The sequence below is a fragment of the Doryrhamphus excisus genome, linkage group LG21 (assembly GCF_037039965.1).
Source record: "Doryrhamphus excisus strain RoL-2023G ecotype Guam linkage group LG21, RoL_Dexc_Guam_v1.1, whole genome shotgun sequence".
Classification (NCBI taxonomy): Eukaryota; Metazoa; Chordata; class Actinopteri; order Syngnathiformes; family Syngnathidae; genus Doryrhamphus; species Doryrhamphus excisus.
The window spans coordinates 14,780,739-14,795,386 of record NC_136377.1 but is presented as its reverse complement, the minus strand read 5'-3'; the positions used below and the strand labels follow the sequence as shown (position 1 = coordinate 14,795,386).

At 47.9% G+C, this 14,648-nt stretch overlaps 2 protein-coding genes across 7 annotated transcripts; both read left to right on the top strand.

Moving 5' to 3' along the window:
* LOC131138289 (clathrin interactor 1-like) lies at positions 1 to 4,645 on the top strand. 3 transcript variants are annotated; one of them, XM_058087100.2, is made up of 12 exons: positions 1 to 158; positions 889 to 993; positions 1,129 to 1,225; positions 1,401 to 1,509; positions 1,616 to 1,774; positions 1,868 to 2,036; positions 2,115 to 2,331; positions 2,410 to 2,491; positions 2,633 to 2,692; positions 2,775 to 3,088; positions 3,179 to 3,362; positions 3,439 to 4,645. In XM_058087100.2, the coding sequence occupies exons 1-12, from the start codon at positions 118 to 120 to the stop codon at positions 3,783 to 3,785; spliced, it is 1,884 nt and encodes a 627-aa protein (XP_057943083.2). In that variant the 5' UTR covers positions 1 to 117; the 3' UTR covers positions 3,786 to 4,645. The 3 variants fall into 3 exon arrangements, with proteins under 3 accessions (XP_057943083.2, XP_057943082.2, XP_057943084.2); XM_058087099.2 differs by having other exon boundaries at positions 1,616 to 1,795; XM_058087101.2 differs by having other exon boundaries at positions 16 to 158; positions 1,616 to 2,036.
* Positions 4,646 to 4,835: 190 nt separating this feature from the next.
* On the top strand, positions 4,836 to 14,126 carry tcerg1b (transcription elongation regulator 1b (CA150)). Of its 4 annotated transcripts, XM_058087923.2 has the most exons (21): positions 4,836 to 4,920; positions 6,984 to 7,236; positions 7,423 to 7,575; positions 7,707 to 7,998; positions 8,130 to 8,372; positions 9,686 to 9,745; positions 10,325 to 10,525; positions 10,627 to 10,733; positions 10,817 to 10,905; positions 10,997 to 11,157; positions 11,245 to 11,326; positions 11,388 to 11,523; positions 11,600 to 11,689; positions 11,797 to 11,915; positions 12,014 to 12,164; positions 12,253 to 12,417; positions 12,518 to 12,700; positions 12,813 to 12,992; positions 13,055 to 13,138; positions 13,220 to 13,320; positions 13,455 to 14,126. In XM_058087923.2, the coding sequence occupies exons 1-21, from the start codon at positions 4,874 to 4,876 to the stop codon at positions 13,654 to 13,656; spliced, it is 3,099 nt and encodes a 1,032-aa protein (XP_057943906.2). In that variant the 5' UTR covers positions 4,836 to 4,873; the 3' UTR covers positions 13,657 to 14,126. The 4 variants fall into 4 exon arrangements, with proteins under 4 accessions (XP_057943906.2, XP_057943908.2, XP_078644022.1 ...); XM_058087925.2 differs by lacking the exon at positions 9,686 to 9,745; XM_078787896.1 differs by having other exon boundaries at positions 10,997 to 11,326.
* The last annotated feature ends 522 nt before the right edge of the window (positions 14,127 to 14,648 follow it).

Below are 14,648 nucleotides of genomic sequence, written 5' to 3'. Positions count from 1 at the left end.
TCACGTTGACGTTTCCGTAGCAACTGGGCCGTGAAAAGCTCCTCGTGCGAGTGTGTGCCCGGAGAGCTGCAGTGTGTGTGTCCTGTAGACGCACCGTGGAGCTTCCATGAGGAGAAGATGCTAAACATGTGGAAAGTTCGAGAGCTGGTGGACAAAGCGTGAGTAACCAGACGGCTCAGTGCTATGTTTTGTTATGCTAAAATAAGCTAAGCTAACCGGCTAGGCGTTGTGACGTCACGACCGTAACCCCTCAGCTGTTAGCTGGTTTAGCTACAGGCTTTTTAACCTTGCTGTGAACTTAGGGCTTCCAAGTGAAAAGTGTATTGTTAAATGCTCAGTGTGGCGGGATGCCGCATACCGGCGCTGTATAATGGCTTAGATTGCTTCAAATGCTTTTTTTTCATATTCTGAGTCAAAGCTAGCCAAGTGGCTAATTCCATTAGCATCGTTTAGCCCGTTATCTGCAGCATCACGCCCATGTCTCTGCCCGCTGGGCATTCAGCAAAATATGTATGTGAGGAAAATGTGAACATTCAGAAAATGAACATTATTGCGTCTCTTTCGTGCTGTCCTTGGCGAAGCTCCACCGCCCCAAACAAGGCCCTTTCTCCCCCTCATCACACAAAAGAGCTCTTAGTTAGCAAACAAATCTAACGGGACACGAAGTCCTAATTGATCATTAGCAGGAATTTAGCAGCACATTTCACACTAATAAATCACAACCCTGCAGCAATATGCAAATGTGAAATGAAGTGTGCTGCTGGTGTGTGCATGTTTTTTAAAAAAATAGTTTTTTATACAGCTAAGTGGAGGATATAACAAAGCAGCAAAACATGTTTGACTGATACCATCAGTTTAGCTTATTGTGCATGTGTGTGTGTCCACTAGCACCAATGTGGTGATGAACTACTCTGACATCGAGTCCAAGGTGAGAGAGGCCACCAACGATGACCCCTGGGGCCCTTCTGGTCAGCTGATGGGAGACATAGCCAAGTGTGTACATATCCGCACACACATGAAGCCAAACACACGCTTGTGTGAAGACACAACAAGTTCACATATGATGTGATGTTTTTTTTTTTAAAAAGCCAGACTTTCTCATCTGATTGTGTGCATGGACATGAACAGGTCCACCTTCATGTACGAGCAGTTCCCTGAGGTGATGAACATGCTGTGGACGAGGATGCTGAAAGACAACAAGAAGAACTGGAGGCGTGTCTACAAGGTGTGCCCGCCATTTTGTCGAGTCATAACAACTCAGTAGCCACTTGCTTAGCCACATAGTCTAATAAGATCTAATAGCTTGACGACAGGGATGTTTGGTGTCACGCTGTGGATGGTGAGGTTACATCTGATGACTAGTGCTGACAGGACTGTTGCGTTGTGTTGTGACGTGCCAGGCGTTGCTGCTGCTGGCCTACTTGATCAGGAATGGATCAGAGAGAGTGGTGACTAGCGCAAGAGAACACATCTATGACCTGAGATCTTTAGAGAACTACCATTTCCTTGGTGAGTCTCGAGTGAAGACCACGTAGCTTCTCATTGGATGGCTGATTTGTCTGGAACATGGAAACGTGCTCTAGCTATGTGACTTTAAAGGTGTTCGTGTGCACAGATGAGAATGGTAAAGACCAGGGCATCAACGTACGTCAAAAGGTGAAGGAGATGGTGGAATTCATCCAGGATGATGACAGACTCCGGGAGGAGCGGAAGAAGGCCAAGAAGAACAAGGACAAATACATTGGAGTGTCCTGCGACAGCATGGGAGGAGGAGGTGGAGGGAGCTTCAAGAATTGTATGCATGTCTCCTCCAGAGTGGAGTGCACCCATCGTAACCTCACAACATCTCCTTGTGTCTCTCTCCCAGCTACTGAGTTGGAGCGCAGCAAATGGGACGAAGACTGGGACAAAAGCCGGGCAGCGTTCCCCTTCAGCGAGAAGCTGGGAGAGATCAGTGAGAAGATTGGCAGCACCATCGACGACACACTCAGCAAGTTCCGCAAGAAGGAACGAGACGACTCCCCCGACAGGATCAGGTAAGCACATTCTTTCTTCTCCATGGCAACGTCCCCCGTGAGTACTGCGTGTCAATGTGCTTCCTGTGGCTGCTGTAGCGACAACGAGGAGGACAGGGCATCCAGAAACGGTCGCCAGGACGCCCTCGAGTTTAAAGATGAAGAGGAGACGGTGACGACCAAGAGCATCCAGATCACCCAGGCAACAGAAACCACCACAACCACCACACGCAAACGCAGCGGCGCCCCCAGTACAAAGACTTTGGATCTCGGTGCCGCCGCCCACTATACGGGAGGCAAGAGTCCTGAGGAGGAGGTACACGTTGTGCGTTAGCCCTTTTTCTTTTCCCCTCAGCCACATTTAACTCCGCCCCTTCTCTGTTTCTTCTTCAAGACATCTGTGAAAAAGTCACCCAGCGACTGTCTGGCTGACCTGCTTGTTATTGATCCGTCATCCAATCAGAATTCTTCAGCAGGTAACGCCTGCAAATAGGCTGATCTAAAGTTGAAGACCACAGCCTTTTTAAAAGCCAAAATTTGGATTCAGTATAATTTTCTGTCTGATCTGTCACACTGTCATGATCTCTTCATGTGTAACCGTGTGCACATTCTGCCAGGTGGAAGCGCCGACCTGATTGACGCCTTCGCTGACTTCTCGGCTCCAGCAGCTTCAGCCAGTAATGACTTTACTTGACACATCTGATTCTTTACTCCATGTTTTGACAAACCCCCAATGTCTCACGTCTGTCATGTGACCAGCTGCCGCATCAACCAATGGGAACACTGAATTTGGAGACTGGAGTGCCTTCTCCAACCCTCCAACTTCATCAAGCTCCGCCTCCTCCCAGCCAGTCACCGACCTGTTTAGCAGCATACAGCCACCATCGGCGCCCGCCTCCAACCCTGCCCCCGCCCCGCCATCAGCTGAGCTGTTTGACCTGATGGGCGGGGTTAACCAGCCACTAACCAATGCCACGCTGAGCGCCTCACAGAGTTTGACCTTCTCTGTAGGGGGGGCAGCACCAGGACCATCTGTCACTATGCCAACCGTGCCGCTTTCTCGTTCCCAGCAGGTGAGATGAGGAGTGATGCACATCCTCTTAATAAAGATGACTTGGAAGTGGAATCCCATGCTATCATCCTCAATGTGTTTTTCCTCTCAGACTTTGGGGGGTCTAATGTGTCAGCCACCTGCTGGACTCAAGCAGAAGGTCGGGATGGGGGTTCCAGGGTCTTTAGGGTCCACCTGGTCTGACCCGTCTGTCAACATCAGCCTGGACTTCTTGTCATCCAACCTCAACCCCACCAAGTCCCAGACCGCACTCAACAACATCCTCCAGCAACAAGGTAACCTGTCCCATGTGTCGCTAAGCAACCAGCTAACAGAGTGTTGACCCCTTCCTCGAATTGTGCATCTCTGCAGGAGTACCTCCCGTCCACCTGATGGCCCAGAACTTTGGTGGACTCAACTTAAGCACTCCGCCTGACGTGACGCCCATCAGACCGCTGGCAAATCACATGATGGCGAACACCACGATGCCGCCTTCAATGACCTCAGGGCCCGTGGGAATGGGCACGCTTCCAGTTAATTCTGGCATGATGGGAATGAACATGAGCATGAATATGGGCATGGCTGCTCCCATCATGATGGGCGGCATGACCAGCATGGGTGCGCCGGGAGTCGGAATGGGCCACACGCACTCCGTCGCCCCAGGTGTTGTTCCGGCCAAACAAGATGCCTTTTCCAGCTTTGGCAATTTTGGAAAATGAATAAGTGTGTGTGTGTGTGTGTGCGTGTGTGTGTGCGCGCGCGCGTGTGTGTATGTATGTGTGCGCATGTTGAAGGGTTGTTCTGCATCTGCAGTCAGGACCTGCATGCATCTCTCTGGTAGAGGTCTTTGAGGATTGAGCAGACATGTTCTGTTAATGATAGTTGCCACTCCACACCATCCAGGAGGACTAATGTGCTCGTCCTCACAAGAATGCATCAAAAAACGTTCATGTTATTTCTTCGTATACATGAAAATCAGACAATTGACTAGGCTCCATCATGAACATCTCTGATGAATATTTTCTGAACGGCTGCTTCACTCATCTGGACTTGTTCAGACTCTTCGACGAACACTTTTCCCTCCTCACTGTCACAGTGGCCTCAGCAGAACCACATGGACGATTGAGCGCCATCACAAATGATGACAAATGTGCACAGGAAACAACATGGACATCATGATGTGGATCCGCTACATTTATGGCAAGGACAGATGGACCTGAAGAAGAGTTTGTGTGTGTGTGTGTGTGTGTGTGTCAGAGAGTGAAAAAAATGAGTAAGCATGCATGGATGTATGTATCGTGTATGTGTGTGTGGTCTGACGTTGACATGCACACACAGCTAAGCAGAGCCTTTTGTCACTCTCTGAGACAATGTGCTCCAAATGACCAAATCTTTATTTTGTTACTCTCAGAAGGATGATTCCATAGATTTAATTTAATATTAGTTTATCTTCATACAGGAGAGCTACTAACTGTTCAGTTGACACAAAACATGTTGTGTTCCTTTTTTTCCCCAGTACACATCGTTTTTTTTATTGTATATTTTCTGTACTTCATCCTACATTGTATTAAATTATAACATGAAGTCATCATTGTTTCTTGGTGAATAATGAGTGGGGAGAAAAGAGCAATCAGAAGGAACAAAGACATCGTGACTGTTTGAGCCAATGTTCAGCCGAGCTTGGGTAGGACTCCATCAACCAATCAAAGAGCTCACTTCACTTGATTGACATCGTGGTTTACCGAATACAAAACCTAAACAACATTCAGGGGCGTTTCCAGGAAGAGACGCCTTACATTTTCCTGTAATGGCGGACCAGGCAGAGACGGAAGGAATCGGCTTCACCGATAACAGGTCAGAAAATGATGACTAAAGTGTTTATATCCAAGCTAGCTCCATGGGATACTGGGAAGATACTTACGTTTCACAACTATCTCACCGGACGGCTCTTTTGCCGTGAGAGTTTGATAAACAAAGGCGCTATTTATGGATATAGCCACCGAAGCTAGTGTGCTGTTCGCTAACTAGCTAGTGTGTGTTAGCTTTGCTCGTGGCACGCGGCAAACATCAATAGCCAGGCTGTTGTCCTCATTGCATTGACATATTTACGTTTACCATGGCCTCCTACTCACCATGACCCGATGTTGTGTTCAACCGGCCTGGACTACCACCACAAGTTCGCCTAATTTCTTCATTATGCTGCTCACGTTTGTTAGCAGGGGCAGTGGTTGCAAGTTGGTCATCCAGTATTTTGAATGCCCAATTCGGCTAAAGTGTTAGCCTGTTTGCTCGCAGACCTCAGCCGTCAAGTGCAAAATGGATGCAATTTGAAGTCAAATTGGTCCACTTGTGCGGATGAATGTCTGACTTATTTAAACAAAAAACACCCCCAATTTCCATATGCTTAAGAAGTACGGCTAAACCTTGAGTGCTGTCTGTTTTCGGTTCCAAATTATACTGTCACAAATTACACTGGCTAGCATAGGTTACCAATAGTGGTTGGTTAGAACAATTACATGTATATATTTGTCACAATTCCTAGTTCAACTTCGTAAACATGTTTGTTCGACCCGAATAAAATGAATGGTGTTCATGACTTTCACGCTATGTGGTTACGTTTACATATCCCTGGCGCGTGCATATGCAGAGAAGCCATCGACAGTTTGTAGTCTTATAATAGGCTATACATTCAACGATCGCTAACGTTAGCAACAAACTTTGCCAAATGGCTATTGTTAGCTGGCAACAAACATAACTAATGCAGGTTCTTGTGTGTTAGTGGGGAATGCAGTGGCAGAGCAGCATAACACGTTTAAACCATTGTCTTTCATTGTCATCTGTATTACTTGCAATATGTTGGTATGGTATGTCACTGTAAATGTCTTCCACTTACAGGAAAACTGCACCTTTTTTAATTTTGTGAGACACAAAAACACACATCTTTCTCTTTCCCGTGCATTCTAAAACTATAAAAACAGCTGTAAAGTAGCAGTTAGTTACTGCATGTAATGGGACATGCCTATTCCACCTACATAGCCCACCCTTAAAACACATCCAAAACCATGCAACATTATTTTATCATTTAATATACATGCTGTGTCCATGTAATAATAGGCAGATACATGACAACATGAAATATTTACAGTAGTTTGTCGTACTTTGGTCATTTTAAGCATTACTATATCGTCCCCTGCCAAAAGGTAAGGCTACATATTGGAGCTGCCGTCACTGCTGCTGTGTTTTTTGTTTTGAGTTTGGAAAAGTTAACACTAGATGTAGGCGTTTGTTTCTATGTCACATGTGACATCAATGCGCCGGGAAGGAAGTTCTGGTAAAGGACAAAAATATGTCAAAATACTGTAAGTAATACATGTTATCATGAATTTACCTGTTACTACACAGTTACAGCATGTATATCAAACATAACACCTTGTTGGGGATTTTGGAGTTTTTTTTTTAATAGCAGTGTTTGTGGGCTTCATAGGTGTACTTCCGTGCAGTAATGAGCTGTCTCATTACTGCTGCAACACGAGACAGTTGGCATCACAGAAGTCTTGTCATGTAAACACTGTGCCGGGATATAAGATTATGATGACATGTGTTGCTTTGTAAGATATTGAACCAGTGGAGTACACGGAGGATCATCACTAGAAACTGTTATTGACTTGAAGCGCCCACCCTGGACCAATGGCTGGACATTGTAAAGGAAATATGGAAATCTATACAATAGAGAGATATATAGGGAGAGTATATAACGCTAGAGGGAAGACCTGTTCAAGAAGATGGTTGAAGTACAATATATGGCGAGAGCATATAGACAATTTATTGTAGGGTTAAATATTGCGATAATTTGATATATTGATATTCTGTCACACTAATATTTATTTTTAATACGGTATTTGATTTTTGTATTGCAGAATGGCACAGCAGGCCGTGCGCTTTCGTGGCCCTGCGCCTGCCCCTGCGCCCGCTACAGTGCCTGCTCCTGCTCAGACCCCTGTATTGCGTGGCCCACCACCTCTACTTAGACCGCCGCCGCCTCCTTTTGGAATGATGAGGGGGCCGCCACCACCTCGCCCCCCATTTGCACGTCCACCTTTTGACCCCAACATGCCACCCATCCCACCCCCAGGAGGCATGCCTCCCCCCATCGCCCCTCCACACTTGCAGGTGAGTTCTTTAGCTCCTCTGCAAGTATTACAGGAGGCTTAAACTATTGTTGATTGATATCAGTATCTACTGTATTTGGTGTATTATAGAGCTGTTGACTGTGGTGTCTAGTAGTAGTCAAATTGGGGTATTTCACTCTTTTTGAATGAAGTAATGCAATTAAAGGCTCTGTTCTCTTTGTTGCAGAGACCTCCGTTTCTTCCCCCTCCCATCGGCAACCTCCCACCCCCTCCAGGAATGCTCTTTCCCCCTGGCATGCCCCCAGCACCTGCATCTGGAAGCCCTTCCCTCAACCCTGCCGAGGAGATCTGGGTAGAGAACAAGACACCTGAGGGAAAGGTAATATCTGGCCCTATCCTGGTCTTTTTATTCTTCCTCTTGTACTTATACGTGTACTGCACAGCTAAAATTTTACAATGTATGAGAAGTTGTTTCCGAAACCTACAATTATGACTTACTATATCACACAGGCATATTACTACAATGCTCGGACCAGAGAATCGGCGTGGACAAAACCAGAAGGCGTGAAAATCATCCAGCAGGCTGAACTTAACCCTCTACTTGTGGCGGGGGCTGCCACTGCAGCGGTGGGCACCACTGTGGGCGTGACGGGGGCTGCCAGCTCGAGCAGCGTAAACACGACAGTTAGCACGCCGGCTGAAGCCTCGCCCACTGCTGCCCCTTCCAGCACCCCCTCACGCACACTCAGCTCCAGTCCTGACACCACCACGACCACGCTGTCCCCATCTGTGTCCATTGCAGGTTAGAGAACGAACGCACGCACTCACTCACACACACACACACACACACACACACACACACACACACACACACACACACACACACACACACACCTGCATACTAAATACAAATCTCTCTTTCTGTCCCAAAAGCCAGCGTTGTAGCAGATCTCACCCCTGTTGTCACAGTGACCTCATCAGTTGCGGTGTCTCCAGTCACTGTGGTGACAGTCTCCACTGTGCCGTCACCGGTCACAGCGGTGCAGACCGTCCCCCTGTTGCCCACCGCCTTGCCTCACAGTGTGGCCCAGCCCACCGCAACCATCCCTGCCTTCCCCCCCGTCATGGTACCGCCTTTCAGGGTGCCCTTACCAGGCATGCACATCCCCCTGCCAGGTGAGATCTTTTGTGTCTTATACCCTGGTCACTTGTACTGCGTATGTTGCTTTTAGGGTGTACTTGCACTTGGCCAGTCATGCCCTGCTTGGGCACACTTCATACCTAAAATCTGCCATGTTTGGCTAGTGTGGGCGCACTAACCCAGGAAAGCACAGGAGAGGACGGGGGAATCCCACCCAAGTCTGTCTTGGTATGAATGGCCTAGTGTGAGTATGCCTGTAGTCACAGATAGACAAAAATAAGATGGAGACCATCATATGGCTTACATTGAAACTTGCATACAGTGGAACCTACCTAAGTAGTTCCATTTATGTTGACGACTTGTCTGTGTCAACCAACTCATTAAGTCCTGGTCCTGTGTCCAAAGGGATCATTGTATGAAAATTGCTAACTTAATTATCGCTAAGCAGCAAGCCACATTACTGTCAGGTTACAACATGCACACAGTGACTAAAAAATATTGTGTACAGTATTGTGTTAAGTTTTATAACAAAGGTCGTGTTGCATACCAAAATGTACGATAAATTATATTTTCCTTTGGGGGGGAAAAAAACAAACATGCCACAAAATCATCAGAACATAAAGTCAGGGAGTGTATGTGTCTTCCATGATCTCGGAGAACTCCATCCATACGTCTAAGCAATGACCCCTCCTCCTCCTAGCCCCAAACATGCTCATTTTTGTTCATGTCTGGGAGGGCCAATCCTTGGTCTTTGTCAGCCAGTCCAAGGGGCGTCAACATAAACTGGTTCCACTTCACAACAGTAAACACACCAACACAGCCCTAGTATTGTTGCTTCAAATTAAGTGTAAAAGTAGTTTCCAGGTTGGGTTAGGAAAGGTAAATGTTGATGACTAGCGTGTGACATGTAGTGCAGACACACAGTGTAAGGCCACAGCCAACTCAACAAAGGACAGCAATGGAGGAACTTCTTTTTCTTCTTGCTCCAATTTGCAAGTGACGGTTTTCTGTCCATCTATCTGAACACACTACACTGTGTGTAGCTCCACCCGTTTAGCAACTTATACACGGTGGTACAAATTATTCTTAATTTGGTATCACTGCTTTCGACAAACAGTTTAAGTGTGCTGCTTGGCTTGCTTGGCTGCTCCTCCTTGTTTCTTACTTCTGTCTCACTCAGTGGACAGTGCTGTCTTCTCTGAGGACGATTTGTCATGTCTATATCATGACTTCCATTCGCAAGTCTGTCTGAGTCACACACACACACACACACACACACACAGGTAGCAGATGTGTCCAGTGTCCCGCTATGTCCAACCACATGCTTGCTTGTCCGTTGTTCTTGCAGGTGTAGCAATGATGCAGATAGTAGGCGCACCCTGTGTAAAGGCGGGCCCCGGCGCCAACGGTAAACACACCCGGCCGATCGCCTCTCAGTCGCCCACTAGATGGCATGTTAGTGTATGATGTCCACAGCAGTCATTTGGTGCTGAATGATCCATCCGCTGTTTCCCCCCCAGCAGTAGACACGCATTGTCACACACGGCCTCCATTTGCACAGAAGTCACAACATTTGACTTTAGTGATGCTGAGTGTTTCCTACCTATTGACAGCCAGCAGAGCTGAGTGTCTGCGCGCACGTGTGTGTATTCTGTTGAAGGTTTGTGCTTGTGGAGAGCAGCAGAGGGCACGAGACGTCTAGGCTGCCTGTTAAAAGGCGTGTAGATTTAGATGTGCTCATTTGTTGTTGAAGCATGGATGTACAGTATATCTGTGTGTGTTCTCACTGCTTTGTGTGTTTGTTTCTGATTGCTTTTACGTTTGTGCCGGGCACCTTTTTACAATGTCCTCCTAATTCTCATGTGGGAGTCAGGATGGGTTCATTGCTAAATATACAATTCATTTCAGTTTGTTGCTCCCCATTGAATGTCAATACATACTAGTGTTTAAAAAAAAACAAAACTATATGCTCGTCCTCTCCACACAGGAATGCTGCCTGGCATGGGCCCACCTTTGGTCTCCATGATGCACCCTCAGCTGGCACTCTCGGCGCCACCCGCCTCCATGGCCGGAGCTCTGCAGCTCCCTGAGTGGACTGAGTACAAGACGGCAGACGGGAAGACATATTACTATAACACCCGTACGCTGGAATCTACCTGGGAGAAACCACTGGCCCTGCTGGAGAGAGGTGAGACAAGTGCACAACTCATGTTTTCACACGACCCACTTGGCACATATCAATTAAACGAGCAATTATAATAGACGGTGTGTGTTTGTGCGTGCCTTCAGAAAAAGAAGCGGAGAAGGCAAAGGAGCGTCTTGCACAAGAGGAAGCTGAGGCCATGGAGATGGAGGATGAAGACCACAAAATAGTAAAGATTAACATTGACAAGCAGGTAGGAGGCATCACACTTGTGATGTCTCAAAATTTCTAGCATGTTCTAGCACACTTGTGTGAAACCGCGTGTTCTCGATGAAGGAGCGCAAAGAAGAAGAGATGACCGAAGAAGAGAAGGCGGCACAGAAAGCCAGACCGGTTGCCACCAACCCCATCCCAGGAACACCATGGTGTGTGAGCTCAGTCACAGCCTAAGCCAAGCCCTTAACCCCACTGCCATTCCAAACTCATTCTTCTTCTCTGTGGGCACACGTGTTGCAGGTGTGTGGTGTGGACAGGTGATGACCGTGTCTTCTTCTACAACCCCACCACGCGACTCTCCATGTGGGACCGTCCCGAAGAGCTAGTGGGCCGCGCTGATGTGGACAAGCACATCCAAGAGCCGCCACACAAGAGAGGGCTAGACGATGGCAAGAAGACAGGTGATAACCACGCTCGGCAGTCACATGACCACCATGCTGCCACTCATTTTGAAGGCCTTGTGATTAAAAATTGGTGTGTACATGCAGGTTTCAGCAAAGAGGATCATGAGCTCGGCCTCGCCACTGACGACGCGCATGAGGAGGAGCCCACCAAAGCCAAGAAGAGAAAGTGAGTTGTGTGTGAGACATTTGTCTTTCTGACACTACACGCATGTTTCTCTTGCACACAGGAAGGAGGACGTGAAGGAAGCAGACTCTGAGAAGGAAGCTGTGATGGAGGCGGAGCTAAGAGCCGCCAGAGAAAGAGCTGTGGTACCACTTGAGGCCCGCATGACCCAGTTCAAGGACATGCTGCTGGAGAGAGGGGTATTCATATGCTTGATGTCAGCTGTTTCTTGGCTGTGTGACTGTGTTACGAGCTAGACGTTTAATTGGCGTGTAGGTGTCGGCCTTCTCCACGTGGGACAAGGAGCTTCATAAGATCGTCTTTGACCCCCGCTACCTTCTGCTCAACCCCAAGGAGCGCAAACAGGTAAGCGCTCGCTCTCCCGCTCTCTTTTTCTCTCTATGTGCACCATTACGTCTGTTTGTGCATCTGCAGAGTGGGCATTGTTCTACAGCGGTTCTGTCGGGTTGCAGGTGTTCGACCAGTATGTGAAGACGCGGGCGGAGGAGGAGAGGAAAGAGAAGAAGAGCAAGCTGTTACAGGCCAAAGAGGAGTTCAGGAGGATGATGGAGGAAGCCAAGCTGACAGCCAGGTGATGCTCTTGTCTGACACGCGCACACACTCACACACTCAAACTCACATCAGTCAGTCATGTACAGTATGTTGCTGAATTTGTCTTCACATGGACAGGACCACCTTCAGCGAGTTTGCTGTCAAACACGGTCGAGACCCCCGATTCAAGAGCATCGACAAGATGAAAGACAGGGAAGCCATTTTCATTGAATTCATGACCGCCTTGAGAAAGAGGGACAAGGAAGACTCCAAGTCTAGAGGAGAGAAGGTCAGGAGACCTCCCAACCCCCCACCCATGAAGCCTCCTGGAAGTGGTCCATGCTGACTGTTAAGATGGTGCTCTCTTCCTCTTACAGGTGAGGCTGGACTTCTTTGAGCTCCTCAGTGATCAGCATGTGGAAGGAGGCCAGCGCTGGAGCAAAGTCAAGGAGAGGATGGAGACGGACCCCCGATACAAGGCCGTTGAGAGCTCTGCCCTCCGAGAGGAACTCTTCAAGCAGTACCTGGAGAAGCAGGCTAAGGTGCCACCACACATTGCTATGTTTCCATGCCCCCTAAACGGGAGATCCAGCATTTAATTGAACCAACCAACCAAACTAAGCTGGCCTGACGACTCCACAGAGTCTGGACATGGACAAGGAGCGCGAGCTGGAACGTCAGGCCCGTATCGAAGCCAGTCTCAGAGAGAGGGAGCGTGAGGTTCAGAAGGCCCGATCGGAACAGACCAAAGAGATCGACAGAGAAAGAGAGCAGCACAAGCGTGAAGAAGCCATCCAGCACTTCAAAGCTCTCATGTCTGACATGGTAGGACCTTTCAAGGTGGCCCTCGTGTTTGTGTTGTCCTCCACCACCAAACTGCACTACTGAAGACAAAACAAGGTCCACAATGCTGACACATCCTCTATCATTCACTCAGGTGCGCTCCTCAGACGCTATGTGGTCAGACACAAGGAGGAACCTTCGCAAGGATCACCGTTGGGAGTCTGCATCTCTGCTGGAGCGAGAGGAGAAGGAGAAGCTGTTCAACGAGCATGTGGAGGCACTGGCCAAGAAGAAGAAAGAACATTTCAGGCAGTTGCTGGACGAGACCACCATGGTGAGCTTTGAATTACAACACCAGCAAGAGCGTATGGTGCTCATTGTCTGTCTATTGTCAAGATCACGCTGACCACCACGTGGAAAGAAGTCAAGAAGGTCATCAAGGAAGACCCTCGCTGTATCAAATTCTCCTCCAGCGACCGAGTAAGACCACCCTGACGCGTCTACCTTCACTGTCCCTCACCCTGACTTAATGACAGCATCATCATGTTCTCCACTTTGTAGAAGAGACAGCGAGAGTTTGAGGACTACATCAAAGACAAGTACATCACTGCCAAAGCTGACTTCAGAACGCTCCTGAAGGAGACAAAGTTCATCACATACAGGTTAGCTTCATTTTCATCTATGGTGGTCTTCTTCTATTTCCATGAAGACATTTAAATTGACCAAGTTTCAAGTGGTCACAATGTCCTTAACTAAAAGTACTCTGAAGCTGTCACATGTGTCCTTTGTCCATCAGGTCCAGGAAACTGATCCAGGAGTCAGATCAGCACCTCAAAGACGTGGAGAAGATCCTACAGAACGACAAGCGCTACCTGGTTCTGGAATGCGTCCCTGACGAGCGCAGAAAGCTCATCATGTTCTACATTGAAGACCTGGACCGCCGCGGACCGCCCCCGCCCCCCACAGCCTCGGAGCCCACACGACGCTCCACCAAGTGACCTCCTCATTGGGCCAAGAGAATTTCCTGCCCCTCGGCGCCTCCACACCCCTCCCAAGCAGTATTTCCGCTGGGAGTTGGCGCTTGGTTGCGTACCATAGAGACGGACTCCCCTCCCCACTCTGTGTTACGTCTCTTCTTAGACCCCCCCTAACGGTTTGTGGCAAATGTGGGGAAATGAGGTCACCTCATCCCAGAGTGACTTTTGACCCATCACCCTTGACTTGCATCGGGATGAGGATCATATGAGGCTGCACCCTGAGCAGCTGCACGTGTACCATAGATAATGTAAATCATGTTTAGTGTGTGTGCGTGTGTGTGTGCGCGCGTGTGTGAGTGCACGTGTGTGAGGCGTGCTGAAGCCTTACAGATCCACGGTGCCGCTCAAAGTCTGGAATGTTCCTCTCTGCTCAACTAGCAGCAGCAGTTTGTCTCGACATCGAAATAAACAAAACTTCCAATGTTTTTTCACTTTGTTGTCACCTTTTTGTCTTTCATTCTACATGCATGTCTATATGTATGTACAAGTATACTGTATGTGTGTACATTCAGATGACAAGAACCCGTACATCCTGTGAGATAATGTCATCAAAGGCGGAAATGAATTAAACATCTTAATTTACAGTCATGCCTGCAACACCATCCAATATTTAAATATCATCCGATGTTTTGGAGAAACTAACAGTTGAACTATAAAATTACAGGTTATTTATTTATAGGAAATTAGCAAAAATCAGCAGATGAAGCCTCACTTCTCTACCCCAAGTTTTAGAGCATTATTAGTATTAGAGTGTTACCCCAAGTTAGACAACTTAGAGCAGATTTCATACCAGAAAATAGTGCTTTTGGTCCCCATTGCTTTAGCATTTGAATCAATACAAAAGCTGATCGACCCACGGACAACCGTACTCAGTGGCGGAGTGAAGGATGCTATGGATGGCGACCCCTATAAATACCCCAATATTTTATCTTCTTCCATCGGTATGAAGTGCA

Excerpts from the sequence above, each read along its gene's own strand:
- LOC131138289 (XM_058087101.2), top strand. The coding sequence starts at position 118 with ATGCTAAACATGTGGAAAGTTCGAGAGCTGGTGGACAAAGC. Across the intron at positions 994-1,128 it reads CTGATGGGAGACATAGCCAA|GTCCACCTTCATGTACGAGC; the intron begins GTGTGTACATAT and ends GGACATGAACAG. Across the intron at positions 3,089-3,178 it reads CGCTTTCTCGTTCCCAGCAG|ACTTTGGGGGGTCTAATGTG; the intron begins GTGAGATGAGGA and ends TTTTCCTCTCAG.
- tcerg1b (XM_078787896.1), top strand. The coding sequence starts at position 4,874 with ATGGCGGACCAGGCAGAGACGGAAGGAATCGGCTTCACCGATAACAG. Across the intron at positions 7,237-7,422 it reads TCGCCCCTCCACACTTGCAG|AGACCTCCGTTTCTTCCCCC; the intron begins GTGAGTTCTTTA and ends TCTTTGTTGCAG. Across the intron at positions 9,746-10,324 it reads GGCGGGCCCCGGCGCCAACG|GAATGCTGCCTGGCATGGGC; the intron begins GTAAACACACCC and ends CTCTCCACACAG.